This window comes from Physeter macrocephalus, chromosome 20 (assembly GCF_002837175.3).
Source record: "Physeter macrocephalus isolate SW-GA chromosome 20, ASM283717v5, whole genome shotgun sequence".
NCBI lineage: Eukaryota > Metazoa > Chordata > Mammalia > Artiodactyla > Physeteridae > Physeter > Physeter macrocephalus.
This window is the reverse complement of record NC_041233.1, coordinates 21046898-21062422: the sequence shown is the minus strand read 5'-3', so window position 1 is coordinate 21062422 and position 15525 is coordinate 21046898. Positions and strand designations below refer to the sequence as shown.

Sequence of the window (15525 nt, the reverse complement as noted above, 5' to 3'; positions counted from 1 at the left end):
AAATAATTCAATCCTGTCAAAAGTCTAAAGTAATGTAAAAAAATGAGAAGCACTACTAATTATCCTTACATAATAGATATCTGAAGTTTTTTATAAAAATGGAAAGTAAAACGCTATAGCAGAAATGGTATTAGATACCTTATAATTCATAGTTTTAACTTTTCAAGGAATCCTTTTTGATCAATGTTTTTCGAATAGCAGAAAACTACTGACCATAAACAATATACTGAATGTTACCCTGAAGACTCACATATAGTGCATTCATCCAACATTACATTTTTATCTGGGGCTACCAGAAGTCATAGAACATTCCATAAAGCTCAATAAAATGAACTTCATCTTCACATTTTTATAAGGCTCAAAATGTTAAAGCAATAACAACATTTTTACAGCTCAAGAGTTAAGGCAAAAAGAGGTTAAATTAAATTACTTAAATAACCAAAACAGAATCTGGCAGACAAGAAGAAAACACAGGCATTCAGATCTTAAACATAATAACCACTTTCTGAAGATTAATTCCACGTACATTCTTAATATGAATAACTACTCAGAAATTTTAGCTGTGTATCACAGAATACAAACCTTTGCACTGTATAAGTGATCAGCATCTGGTGGATCAAGAATGGCCATATTTTTCTCTAAGGACTCTACTTCTCTGTGCATTACATAAAAATTGCAGTAATTTCCCAGCTGAAATGGTCTTGACAAAGGGAAAGCATCCACCCATGTAAACTGAGCATCAAAAAAGTCACTAGGTATATATAAATTCTGATAACGGCGCCTTAGTTCCATCATGTCACAACTAGGACTGAAAAAGACATAAGTAGTGAATAAAAAGCCTTAACACCAAATACTATGCAAACATTCATTCAATTCTAAAGCTAAATATATAATCTGATACAGTTAACAGCCAGCTGAAAATGAACAGTCACTGTTAATGAATGAGCTATAGATTTACATAGAAGTACATGAAAATGTCACTTTCAAATGTTTACTTACAGTTTTGAATAAATATCTAGTATCTACGTGTTACCGTTATTTATTTTTTGTGTGTAGCTTAAAATTCATTTAGACAAGACCCTTTGAAATAACTTCAAGCTCCAGAAAAGATCTGAACAAAAGCAATTCTGCCTCAGTTGACGCTGCATTTTTGAGAAAATTATGATTCATATAGAATGGATATAAAAAAGGAATAAGAGTGGTACCAATTAGTATGAGTGCTCCTCAATCAGGTTTATACAGTGTTGGAAAAAATACAACCTTTATTCTACAGTAAGATCCTAGATCAGGCATAGTTAATTTAAAATTAAATATAAAAGTCTACATGAAAACAAAATCCAAACGTTTTTTGGATTATCCACATCTCCATACCTCTCCATCTAACGATTAAGATCCATACCTGATTATTTACTATGTATAGAGAGGATAAGTTTCTTGCCTTTTAAATCTGGCATAATGAATTTTTTTTTAAAGGATGATTTACTTTTTCCTAAGAAACAGAGCTTTTAAAGGAGAGAAACTCAAAAGTAAATCGATCTGGTAATAGGCCAAGAATTTCTGTTAAAAGCATAATGAAAAGTGGAAAACACCAATAGTTTGTGAGATGAAAAGATAACTACACTGTCCTTTCAAATGACAACTAAAGGCAAGAGTACGAAATATGAACTAATGTTATCTATAGGGATGTCTTTTTATGTGAAACCTAAAAATAAAAAATATAGAATGATAAACTTGTCAGTTAAGGTTGCTGACATATTTATTTGGATAAAATTTTGCTGTCAAAATAAAAATGTTAAAAACAGCTGTCTGAGTTTTGTTATTTAAAGAAGTGCTACAAATTATGTGTAATAGTTTCCTAGTTTTTTTTTTGTTTTTTTTTTGGCGGTATGCGGGCCTCTCACTGTTGTGGCCTCTCCCGCCGCGGAGCACAGGCTCCGGACGCGCAGGCTCAGCGGCCATGGCTCACGGGCCCAGCCGCTCCGCGGCATATGGGACCCTCCCGGACCAGGGCACGAACCCGTGTCCCCTGCATCGGCAGGCGGACTCTCAACCACTGCGCCACCAGGGAAGCCCAGTTTCCTAGTTTTTGAGGTCATGTTTTATCCCGTAGGAGAAAAATCTACAAATAAACAAAACATCACTTCTTGGCATATAGTCTCCTATAATCATATTACTATAAGAATATCTTGATTTCTACAACTATAGATGATAAGAGATACGGAAACTTTAAAATCACTTTTATTTATAATGTGTTCATCTGATGTTCTGAGGATTTACTTCAAAGTAACCAAGTGAAACTGTGAAGATTTAACTTGGAAGGAGAAAGACAGCTGCTCAACTTATATCCTAAGTATCAGCTCCTCCCAGAATAGCATTCTAGACTGGGAACAGATGAGTTTAAAAGCAGAGCTGTTCTAGTTAATATTTCTGGGGCTGGAGAAGTGGTTTTGTTTCCAATGAATTTCTCTGAAATATGCAGACAAGATATTTTTTAAGTATACAAGTAAACAGGGATAACAAGAAAACTAGTAAAAATTAAGAATAGTTGATGATTTGACCACATGCAAGAGTAAATGAACATCTACTACATTAACAATTAAGCAAAATTATCAAGCAAGATTTTTTTGGGCATTGAGTAGCTTAAATACTACACTGGTTTACTCAATCTAGAACTGAATACATAGAAATTTTAACTTTTGTAGGCCAGTATTATGAATATTAATTATTATACTTTGTTGAAATGCAGCAATACCCTCTCAAGACACTGCACACAGTTATTTGTTCCTATGCCGAACAGCTTTAAACACTATTAATGATTCATTTTTCTTATTTTACTGTAAATTTGTTTTTTCCATCTATTAATTTATCTTACACACAATTGCCAGCCCCAAGACCTTTAGATGATTCTTCCTTTCCATTAGAGCAAATAAGTCATTTACCAATTTGCCTCTATATGAATTACGATTTTGCAGGTATTACCTAGTTGGTCACCACATCCCAACCACTGAGTATCTACAACTGCCATACACTGGGTTAAGTGCTTTAGATACATGAAATCAACTCAACCTCACAATAATTCTGCTAGTTGATATAACTTCCATTTCACAAGTGAAGCTCAGAAATTCTTGGTAACTTTCTACTTACCTCTGATTTCAAAGGCTAAAAAATGTATTGATGTATACACACATATGTGTATATGTTACGTGTCTTGTGGGTATATATGTAGACCTGTGTTTCTATTATACTACATGGCCACAGCTAACTTGAAATAATTGGTCACTACTGTATCATTACTTCATCATATACAATGAACTATGTATGCCCTTAATAAAGTTATCAATAAATCTGAATCTTAATTTTACCTTTAAGGAACTACTCCATTACAGAGGGGCTGCCTTTTTCAGTGGCTGGTATCTTTAATGAGTGTATGAAAATAATGCACTCTTGCAAAGAACTAAAATGCTACTTCAAATGCATTTCTGCCCTTATATAACTAAGAGTCAAATGTCAGGAAATGAAAGTTGTAAGAAAAATATCTCTCAATGTATCACATTCCTCCAAATTACACAAAATTATGAAATTAGTAATTTAAGAAAACAATGGGGAAAAAAAGAACTTACCAATCTAAAGAAAACTTTGAAAACTGAACTGTGTAACGTGGAACAACACGTCGAACTCTCCGAGGTGACCGTTCTCTCTCTCTTCGAGGAGATCTCTCCCGGGAACGTTTTCTCTGAGGAGATCTTTCTCTGGATCTACGTCTTTCTCTCTCCCTTTCACGACTTAAAGCAAATTTTTCTAAAATTACTATTATTTCTGGCATTACTGAAGAGTTCTTTAATGAAATAAATGTCATAGGTAATATAAGCAAGAATCCACAGTATACATTTTTTAATAACTTTTTGAAAATTGTGGTAAAATATAAATAATATAATAAACTTACCATTTTAACCATTTTGAAGTATACAGTTCAGTGGCACTAATTGCATTCACACTGTGCAACCATCACCACCATCAAAACTATACTTTTAAAAACATACCTTCGGTCATCTTTTCTGTTGGGCACTTGATCCCCTCTGTCATTTCTTCCTGAAAATCTGGATGGTGGATCTAACCTTCGTGCTGGTTGTGGCTGTGAAACTATACGGACAGGAGGTTGCAATAAACCAGCTTTAAAAGACACAGAAAAAGATGTTTTAATTTATTTAAATGAAGTTCAAAAGCATTACTTGGTTAAATTTTATATAGAAAAACTTGGCTAATATTTTAGGTTTTGTGACCCATAAATGGTAAATGGTAGAGACCATCTGCATATTTGTATATTTTAAAATAATTGTTTAAAAATGTAAAAACCATTTTAGCTCAGGGACCATACAAAACCAGGCCACAGACCAAATCCAAGAGCTGTAGTTTGCCAATCTCTGACCCACAGACATTAAACCAAAGACCGCTATACAACAAGACATTCGCAGAGCACCAAAGCATCATCCAGACATTATCCACACAAAGAAAAAGAACCTTTATAATGGAGAGATCTACGGCCACCACCTGACCAAGTAATCAAATTTAACATCAATAACGGTAGAAGAATCTAACTACATGTGCCTTCTAGTATGATGCAGTATGAATTAGAAAACATCAACTATAATGTAGTCTTGCCAAAAGCCTTTAGACTTAACTTCTAGTTTATAGTTTATATGGCAGAATGAGAAACAAGGTGAAAATATCACAAGGAATCAAGACAAATCCAGAACACAACATTCCAAAAGAATCTACAAGTCAACTAGACCAATTTCTTAAAAAGTCAATGTTATAAACGAAGAAACAAAAAGTGGGAAACTATTTTGGAATAAAAAAGACTAAAGAAACATAACCAGATACAACACATGAAACTTGACAACCTTTTCGTTTAGGAAACAAAAAACAACCTTTTTAAAAGACATTTGGGAGACAACTGGGGAGGTCTGAATATAAATAGGATATCTAAATGCTTTTTCTTAGAAGTGACAGTAGATTCTGGTAATATAGGAAAGGATTCTTTTAGGAAAGGCATGCTTAATGTAAGCAAGGGTGAAATGTCATAATGCTTGCATTATGACCACTCACAGCAGTGTTTTCAGAAAACAAAAACTAGAAACAATCCAAACGTTTAGCAAAGAAAAACATATAAATTGTACAGTGTTCATAAAATGGAATATTGTACAATATTCATACAATGGAATATTGTACAATAGTCATACAATGGAATATTGTGCAATAATGAAAACAAAGAAACTAGAGCTACACGGAATAAATAAGTATGAAAAACTTTAAAACATAATGTTGAACAAAAGTCTTACACAAAAGATTATATAGATGGAATCACACATTATGTAAAATTCAAAAACAGACAAAGCTAAAGTATATTTATGAGCATGCATACTTAGAGTAAAACTATTAAAAAAGAAAAAGAGTTAATACGTAGTGATTACACGGGTGTTCATTTTAATAGCTCATTACACTGAAATCTGTTTTATAACTTTGCTATATTTGAGTCAATTTACGATAAAAGAGAAAATGCCACAATTACATTTTTAAAAAATACCAATTAAGTAGACTTCTGCTAAAGTCAAGGCTATCATTTTTAATACTGTTTTGATAAGAAAACGTACAGAGTTTCAAATTATGAATTTGCAAAAGAAAGTTTAAAAACGCAGCTCAGGGTGGTGCAGTGGTTAAGAATCAATCTGCCAATGCAGGGGAAATGGGTTTGAGCCCTGGTCCGGGAAGATCCCACATGCCACGCAGGAGCTAAGCCCACACGCCACAACTACTGAAGCCTGCATGCCTAGAGCCCGTGCTCCGCAACAAGAGAAGCCAATGCAATGAGAAGCCCGTGCACCGCAATGAAGAGCAGCCCCTGCTAGCCACAGCTAGGGAGAAACCTGCGTGCAGCAACAAAGACCCAATGCAGCCAAAAATAAATAAATTAAAAACAACAACAACAAAACAACCCCACACAGCTCAGCGACTTCCATGGTGGCGCAGTGGTTAAGAATCCTCCTGCCAATGCAGGGGACACAGGTCCGAGCCCTGGTCCGGGAAGATCCCACATGCTGCGGAGCAACTAAGCCCATGCGCCACAACTACTGAGCCTGCGCTCTAGAGCCCGCGAGCTCCAACTACTGAAGCCCATGTGCCTAGAGCCCGTGCTCCGCAACAGAGAAGCCACCACGATGAGAAGCTCGCGCACCACAACGAAGAGTAGCCCCTGCTCTCTGCAACTAGAGAAAGCCCGTGGGCAGCAACGAAGACCCAACGGAGCCATAAATAAATTTATTTAAAAAAAGAAAAGAAAAAAATAAAACACAGCTCATTTATCTGATGCGCTATGGTTCAATGAGTAAAGTGCTGCCACCAGACTCTACATGTATATAAAATGTTATGTTCATTAAGAAATAAGGCTCAAAACATTTTCTTCTATAAATGATAAGATGCCAATAGGGAGACAGGGGATTATTAGTTTTGATATTTAAGTTCACAAAGAATATGTCTTTGAATAAGAGAAATAAAATAAAACACTTCCAAATCGCTATACAAGTAGAAGTGCTCAACACAAGATATTTAAGTTTCCTTTCAAGTATTCTGGAAGTTCCTGCCTGTTTTGTAATTAATAGCATACTCTCATTATTTCAATAACCAAACAGTTGTGTGTTAGTCTGAACCCTAAAAGGAAAAGATACATTGCATGTAATACCTTTCTGCTGTGGTTGCTGTAATAAAGGCTGGGGCTGCGTCTGCAATAGTGGTGTAATAGAGGCTGCTGAAATCTGTGCCTGCAGCAGTGACTGGGGCTGGGGCTGAGCCTGAACACCAAATGTCGTCTGTGGTGCAATTGGCTGAAGTACGGCAGGAGGAGTCTTCAGTAAAGGTTGGGTTTGCGACTGATTCTTAACAAAAATAAAGAAAAAAAAATTTTTATAAGAAAAATCTTTGTAAATTGGAAGACCCAACCACCAAGTTTTCATAATACCTATTTTATATACCTGATTTGGTAGTGTTTGAATTCTTTGTGCATTCCACTTAAAAGGCATATTAGGATTATACGTAGCTTCAACCAATACTCTGTCACCCACCTGGGGGGTTTTCCCTTTGACAGCACTAAAAAAAAATTAAATACGAACACAATTAGAAGAGATTCCTCCAAAAAAGATTTATATATTTAGCATTTTAAAGTAAACTATACCGGAAATGGAAGCCTAAAAAGCTCTTTTAAAAAGTAGACATACCTCCTAGACTTATTTTTAGAACTGATCATGTTTCAACCTTGCTTTATAAACAGTTTCAAGTGTAAGAAATAATTTTCTACCCTCTATCCTCCTAATACTGTGTCCCTCCCTCGAAAGCACTTTCTTTTATAACCCAAGAGTAAGATTTGCCTTGGGCTTTGGAAAGATGAGAGAAATGCAGAAAAGATGGAAAACAGGAGACCCACTTGTACAGAAAAATCATATAATAATTAAACTTAATTTCCCAAACAAAGTATTTCTAAGGAAGCTAATTAGAAATACATTTGAAATAACTAAGGAAATATATATTTCCTCAACCACAACACTAACAAAATACTATTTCAAATCCATTAGTCAGTCATTTATCCTGTTTTTTAAAATAAATTTATTTATTTAAATTTTGGCTGCGTTGGGTTTTCGTTGCTGCGCGCGGGCTTTCTCTAGTTGCGGTGAGCGGGGGCAACTCTTCGTTGCTGTGAGCAGGCTTCTCATCGTCGTGGCTTCTCTTATTGCGGAGCACAGGCTCTAGGGGCGCAGGCTTCAGTAGCTGTGGCACGTGAGCTCAGTAGTTGTGGATCGCGGGCTGTAGAGCACAGGCTCAGTAGTTGTGGCGCGTGGGCTTAGTTGCTCCGCAGCATGTGGATCTTCCCAGACCAGGGCTCGAACCCATGTCCCCTGCATTGGCAGGTGGATTCTTAACCACTGCGCCACCAGGAAAGCCCAAGTCATTTAATCCTATCATTTTTTCAACTAAAACATTTTACATCCATGTCATTAGATATGTCAAACAGAAGATTAAATTTTAAAAGGCATATGACTATTTCAATTTTTAATCTCATTGTAAGTCTGCTCATGAATAGCTAGAAATGTAAACTCACTTCTACAAAACATTTATAAAGAATTCATGATGACTACTTTGTTCAATAATAAAAAGATATTTTCAGACACATTCTCTATGAAAAAATGTCACAGGGGACTTCCCTGCTGGCACAGTGGTTAAGAATCCGCCTGCCAGTGCGGGGGACATGCGTTCGAGCCCTGCTCCGGGAAGATCCCACATGCCGCAGAGCAACTAAGCCCGTGCGCCACAGCTACTGAGCCTGCGCTCTAGAGCCCGTGAGCCACAACTACTGAGCCCGTGTGCCTAGAGCTTGTGCTCCACATCAAGAGAAGCCACCGCAATGAGAAGCCCGCGCACCACAACGAAGAGTTAGCCCCCCGCTCGCCACATCTAGAGAAAGCCCGTGTGCAGCAGCGAAGACCCAATGCAGCCTAAATAAATAAATTAATTTTTAAAAAAATGTCACAGGTACAGGTTGAATGATTAAAGCAGAAAATTAGAGCTAAACCATAATTCCATGCCACAGTTAAGTAGGTGTCTTATCAATATATTTAATGTTAAATACAAGAAGGCATTTGTCAACACCTAATGAAGTTTACCTAAGCTGAAAGAATACATCTTCATCCACAAATCCAAATGTATCGTGTAGTTTTGTAACCACCCCTGTAAAAACACGCTGTTTCTGAGGTTGTGTCTGTTGCTGACTGGACCTTGGTGTTGGATATGATACAGTTATCTGAGCTGCTGGTTGAGGAGTTGACAAGCTAAGGCTTGTAGGCAGTCCGACAGCCGGCTATAAAACAAGATCAACACCAAATTAAGGTAATGATATGAAGCAGTCTAGATATTAAAACTGACTACTTAAAAATAGCTCAAAATGCTAAGAACAATTTGAAGTTAGAAAATACATACGTACACCTTGAAGATGAAAATCAAGTCTGAAAAATTACATTATTTTTGATCGATTTCATGATTAAGTTCCCTCAGATGAAAGTTACCACAGGAAGTTTCAGGAAAAAAAAAGTCACCACAGTGCAATGTGTTAAAAAAACACCGCCATACTCTAGTCCCCTCTTAGAAATTCAAAATCCATAATGGCATAACAAAGACTCAGGAAAGTCCTAGATAAGTGAAATAAGTCAGAGAAAGACAAATATATATATGATCTCACTTATATGTGGATCCTAAAAAAACCAAAGAATTCATAAAAACAGAAAACAGATTGGTGGCTGCCAGAGGAGGGGGTTTGGTGGGGGAAATGGGTGAAGGTGGTAGAAAAGTACAAACTTCCAGTGGGGATGTAATGTACAGGATGGTGATAATGGTTAACAATACTGTATCCTACATTTGAAACTTGCTAAGAGAGTAGATCCTGAAAGTTCTCATCCGAAGAAAAAAGAAATTCACTTATGTGAGGTGATGCACGTTAACTAAACTGACTGTGGAAATCATCTCACAATATATATGTATTATTAAATCATGCTGTACACCTTATACTAATACAATGTTATATGTCAATTATATCTCAAACTGGGAGGATTGGTCTTTTCTGACACAATCAAACATGAATAACAACATATTACTGATTAAATCTTCTGTATGTAAACAGAAATAAAACCATTAAAAAGAAAGGAACAATCATCTGATTCTTCAACTCAAACGAATTCCATAATTCGTTTTACACATGCCCAATAAAGCAAGTCTCTAAAGTTCTACAATTAAAAAAAAAAAAAAAAAAAAAAAAAAGCTAAGTCCTATATATATTAAAGGAACTCAACATTTCTTAACCTATAGCCACAAAATTTTCTCACAGTTTCTTTAACATCCTAAGACAAGACACTAATGCTTTATGGGCACACTTTGGAAAATGTTATTCTAAGAAAAGACTAACTTTTACAGCTTTTCTACCCAGTCTGAAAATCCTACTATTGGAGATTGAAAATAGGACGTAGGTGTTCATCAATTTTAGTTCTTTTTTTTTTTTGGTTGTGCAGCATGTGGGATCTTAGCTCCCTGACCAGGGATCAAACTCACACCCCTTGCAGCGCAAGCACGGAGTCTTAAGCACTGGACCACCAGTGAAGTCCCAGTTTTAGTTCTTTAATAAATACATAGTGAGGTTTATTTCTCAATTGAAGTATACTTTATTGTTTAAAAGTAACTAACAGGTTCAAGACTATAAAGGTACAAAAGGTTATACAGTAAAAAGCTTTTCACCTATTCCTGTTCCTTAGCTACCTAGTTCCCTATCCATGGGGCAATCACTGTCTCCAGTTATTATTAGAAGTTCTGCTTTCTTTTTAACAGCTGCATACACCAGGGGTCAGTGAACCACAACCCACGGGCCAAATCCAGCCCACAGCTTATGATCTTTACACAAACTTACAAGCCAAGCGTCGTTTTTACACTTTTTTTTTTCTTTTTAGGTTGCGGCGTGTGGCTTGCGGGATCTTAGTCCCCCAACCAGGGATCGAACACAGGCCCTTGGCAGTGAAAGCACAGAGTCCTAACCACTGGACTACCAGGGAATTCCCAGTTTTTACACTTTTAAAGAATTGTATAAAAAGAAAAAAAAATATGCAACATAGACTGTAAGTGGTCCACAAAGTCTAAAGTAGCATTACATATCGAAAGTTGACAAACTTTTAAATGTTGCTGAAAAATCAAGCTGATAATGCAACACAATAACTCACCTCCTAAGGTCAAACTAAAAAAGATATAACATGTACAAAAAAATTCTTAAAAATACTAGCTACAAAGAAAATGTAACAGCCAAAATCAGTATTAAATTTAAAATAAGACCTCATATTTATTCAAACTAGATCACAGCAGGAACAGCAATCAAACAGCATAAAAGAAAAAACAAAAACATGTTTTCCATCTTTATTGAACATTATATTGCTAAAACCATTATGTGAATCCAACAAATATTCATCTTTAAACCCTGAAAGAGGGACTTCCCTGGTGGTCCAGTGGTTAAGACTCTGCACTCCCAATGCAGGGGGCCCTGAGTTCGATCCCTGGTCAGGAAACTAGATCCCATATGCCGCAACTAAGAGCCCACATATCGCAACTAAAGATCCCTCATGTCACAACGAAGATACTGCACGTGGCACGCCTCAACTAAGACCCGGCACAGCCAGATAAATAAATAAATATTAAAAAAAAACAAAAACAAAAACCCTGAAAGAAAACCTAGAATAGGAATAAAACTTTGGTCTACTTTTCATTCAGATAGTCATAAAAAGTAAAGTAACGCCAAACTAACCTGTGTTAACAGGGTCTGTTGAGGTTGCTGCAACTAAAAACAGGAAAAACAAACAAAAGCAGGAAAGATAAAAAAATCAATCAGAACTGCTGTTTCACAGATGTTTTACAAAAGGAAAAATTCCTATTAAATAAGTACTTTATTTCTAATTAAGAAATATGTGAAAAGCAACAGAAGTCATTAGGTATAAGGTTTCCCACAACTATTTTTAACAACTGCAGACCTTAAATATAACTAACTCATTCAATAACGATAAATTTTTTTGTGTTATTTCAGAGGAATAACACCCACCAAAAAACCCCACAAGTCCCTAGTGGGGTAAATTTCTACTTCTGCCTCATATTAATTACCATGCTACAGAAATGATTCAATATCATCCGTATGCTACCTGTATCAAAAATATTACTGGCTGTCCAATTCATATATATCCCCCTAAAATGAGAAGCAGTCCTTATAGTCAGACTTGCCAAAGGTATGGGGACCATAAAGGACCATACACTCTGACATATATAGTTTCTCTGGCAAGAGCAAAGTATAACATTACCAGAAAGCCAAAAGGAATTGGTGCGAAGGGGGAAATTTTAAAACTCTGGAACAGAAGTAAACTTTCTGAAGCCTCAGGACCGTGTCTGTATTAACCATCAGGAGGGTCTCCAAAGAAATACTTATCCCTGCTTTCTCCCTGTCATCCTTCAGCATTCTTGTCAAGCTGCCCAGCTTGGAATTGTCTATCATGCACTAGTGTCCTGTGGCTACAGCTAGAAGAGCAGGAATCTCCTGATGATACTTAACAGCTTGAGGAAAAGGTCTTTTTTCCTACTGCCCAGGTAAGCAGTCTGAGGAGAACATGGGCATCATTTCTGTGTTTGTGGATATCCTGGTCAGGGTAAGATTTGGACTTAGGTAAGACTTCCCTTGGGACATCCTTAATGCTTATTAGCTTCTAACCAGTGTTTTAAGCCCAATGGCAGAATCTGAAGATCACAGTTCTTCTGTTCATGACTTTTTATTCACTATGACTAATAAGCTTCCTAATAAATCCTTGCCAGACTTAGAAACAAGCTAGTAGAAAACAATCTATATGACATTCTAATTCAAAACACTCAGTTTACCTAGGTCGACATGTATTAAAGGTTAAATCTATCAAATTTCCATTTTTCTGTAAGTTAAGAATGGATGAATAATGGCATTTTTTTAGGGCAAGAACATTTGAATATTGCCATTTTCATGTGGTTCAAAATAAAACACAGGCTTAATAATGTATTTCCTAACAGTACTAAAATAAGTCTAAGGGTATTTGAAAACAAGATAGCCAACTTGGACCCCAATCTCTTATCAATTTTTTAGAACTTTAAAGCAATTATTAGTGGGATACTATAATCTTCAGGGCAAATGAAATGCTTCTGAAACCCAAAAGGCAAGGATGAAATTGGGGCATGGATCTAGGGACAAGTGTTAATGGATTGAGAAGCCTCTTGTTTCTCCACAGTTGTCTCTGGATCCAAGTTTTTGGTCCTCGTCTCTTGTATCCCCTTTTCCTCTCCTGACTGCTATACTTTCCTGAAGCTTCCTTAATGGCACTGAGAAGGGACGAAGACTACCTCTTAAACCTGGAAAACCTAGAATGGGTGCTTAGACTAGAACCTATCTAGATTTGAGCAAGTCAAACTCTTCTTTGCTTGATATGCTTCTCCTTGGGTTCACTTTGTTACCTCTTTCTACCATCACAGATATAATAACCCTTGAAGAATATGATTAGAGTATAAGCTTAGGGAAAAGGAGCCAAAGAAACTTTTAGTCTAAGTAAGGAGTTTTCAAATTGTTCAAATGTGTCTTGGGAATAGGGGTGAGAACTACAAGGGGAGGCTTCCTCCCATTTTCAACACTATTTTTATATTTTACATATTAGGTTTCAGTACACAATTTCATTAGGGGAAAAAACGGCAGGGTTCCATTGTTTTAAATAAATAAAGGCTGAAAGCCAAAGGTCTGTCTACAGTTTAGCTTCAAATGGGAAAAAGGAGCTTTTCATTTTCACATGTGGTCCAGTACAGCACAGTAGGGCTAGAGGTTTCAAACAAGAGTACTGGGCCAAAGACTCATTAACAGAGTGATTCTTTCCAGATTATCTTCTGCATGCTTTCTTAGAAACATGTGACAAGGACTGGCTACTAGATGAGGATTTGAGTCTTCAGGACCTCTCTCCTGTCTTCCTCTCCCTTGGAGACGTTCCGTTTTACCTACCACATTTCCTCCACCCCAAAAGAATTCAAATCACACATTAAGGCTACTGATGGGAAATAAAATCTATAAAAATTTAGTTGGAACAAATGACTTTTTAAAAATCAGTTTTTAACATGGAAAATATAAACTAACCTGTTGTTGCACACTATACAAGGCCTGCTGAGGTTGTGAATATTGCTGGAAAAAAGATTTTTTAAAGGAAAATACGGACATTAGTTTTAGTCATTCTCAAAAAGCCATATATATATATATATATATATATATATATATACACATATATATACATTCAAATACATAACCAGAATTAAACTAAAAAGAAATTTTCTGGAACATCTACACTTCATCTAAAATAAACAAAATAATGATTACTTAAACTTTGGGATTCATCAAGAATGGAATTTTACTCAAATAATTAAGATACAAAAACTTAAGAATTTTGACTATGCAACTACACCTCTCTGTATGTCCTGGGCATAAAGGAATTTTTATCACCAGAATAAAACAATAAGCATAATAGAACCCCACAACTATTCATTCTTTAAAATGTGAAGGTACCTACCCTAGCTACTCAGATTTGAAAGTTCTGCATGTCACATAGTAAAACCTATTAAAGATTCACCTGTTGCAATGCAGCTGCTGCAGCTGCGGCTTGTTGCTGCAATGCTGCAGTTTGAGTTAACTGATAGTTTGCTGGGGTTTGTGTAGTAAGGCCTGCTGCTGCCAATGCAGTTTGCTGTGTGTAAATGGTAGGAGATGCTCCAAGGAGTGATGGCTGCTGAACACCCAATGCAGCTAAAATGAGATTAGAAAGAGGGGAAAAAAATCAAGATTATTTGGATCCTGTCCAGGAATTTTCAATGAGTGCTCAGTAATGAATTACAGTCTGTCATTGCTTAGTAAAAACCTAAAGAAAAATTTTACTAATGCTTGCTGAATTTAAATGATTCATGCCCCACCTCAGATTCCAATGGCTTTATATTAAATATATGCTCAAGTCATGACAGATATAAGAAAACATTAATCTATAAAATTAAACTACAGAATGAACCCAACCAACCTTACCTAGACCAAGTTGCTAAAGTACCCTTGAGAAATATTTTTAGTAAGAAAAGCAGAAAATAAACTTATTTTACTAATCTAGAATGTATTATCTTCAAGCAGATTAGAATCACACATTAAGGACAGCGTTGCTGGAAGTGATCCACCCTTAAAACATCCTACTGGACAGAATTTTCATGTACTTCTACTCTATTAAAGAACTGTAAAACTAGGAAACAGACAATAGGAACAGTTTAAAAACACAAAGTTAAATGGCAGTCTAGCACTGCACTTCCCAAAACTGTATCTCCTAGAGTAATGACTAGCTCTCTGGGACATTAAAGTTTGGGAAAAAGGGGTTCAAGGTTTAAAAAGTTTAGAGAACAGTGAATTAAGCACATATTTTTACTGCAGGAATCCTCAGAACCTTTAATATGCCACTAAGCATTGTGAATCTCAAAGAGGTCGCCATAAAAGCAATATTTGCTCATGTAACACTCCATTTTCCAAAGCATCTTGCTTATATCTGAGAATAACTTTAAAAAAAAGCTGCTCGGGCTTCCCTGGTGGCGCAGTGGTTGCGCGTCCGCCTGCCGATGCAGGGGAACCGGGTTCGCGCCCCGGTCTGGGAGGATCCCACATGCCGCGGAGCGGCTGGGCCCGTGAGCCATGGCCGCTGAGCCTGCGTGTCCGGAGCCTGTGCTCCGCAACGGGAGAGGCCACAGCAGAGGGAGGCCCGCATACCACAAAAAAAAAAAAAAAAAAAGCTGCTCTACAGCTACTAAGTTAATAACCCTATAGAAAGAACAATATTGTGCCTTACAGGAAAAGAACAGAAATCATTAATGGATTAACCAAAGCACCTA

General features: G+C 36.5%; 1 protein-coding gene across 5 annotated transcripts in view; it reads right to left on the bottom strand.

Annotated features, from left to right (window-relative positions):
• CCAR1 (cell division cycle and apoptosis regulator 1) overlaps nucleotides 1-15525 on the bottom strand; it is a 52885-nt gene that overhangs the window by 26899 nt on the left and 10461 nt on the right. For all 5 annotated transcript variants that reach the window (XM_028481058.2, XM_007121052.4, XM_007121049.3 and 2 more), the window contains exons 3-11: nucleotides 14241-14413; nucleotides 13754-13798; nucleotides 11378-11410; nucleotides 8709-8902; nucleotides 7026-7140; nucleotides 6737-6929; nucleotides 4041-4170; nucleotides 3621-3782; nucleotides 583-808 (exon numbers count right to left, since the gene is read on the bottom strand). In XM_028481058.2, the coding sequence (XP_028336859.1) occupies nucleotides 583-808; nucleotides 3621-3782; nucleotides 4041-4170; nucleotides 6737-6929; nucleotides 7026-7140; nucleotides 8709-8902; nucleotides 11378-11410; nucleotides 13754-13798; nucleotides 14241-14413 (1271 nt within the window). The remainder of the gene's footprint in view (nucleotides 1-582; nucleotides 809-3620; nucleotides 3783-4040; nucleotides 4171-6736; nucleotides 6930-7025; nucleotides 7141-8708; nucleotides 8903-11377; nucleotides 11411-13753; nucleotides 13799-14240; nucleotides 14414-15525) is intronic.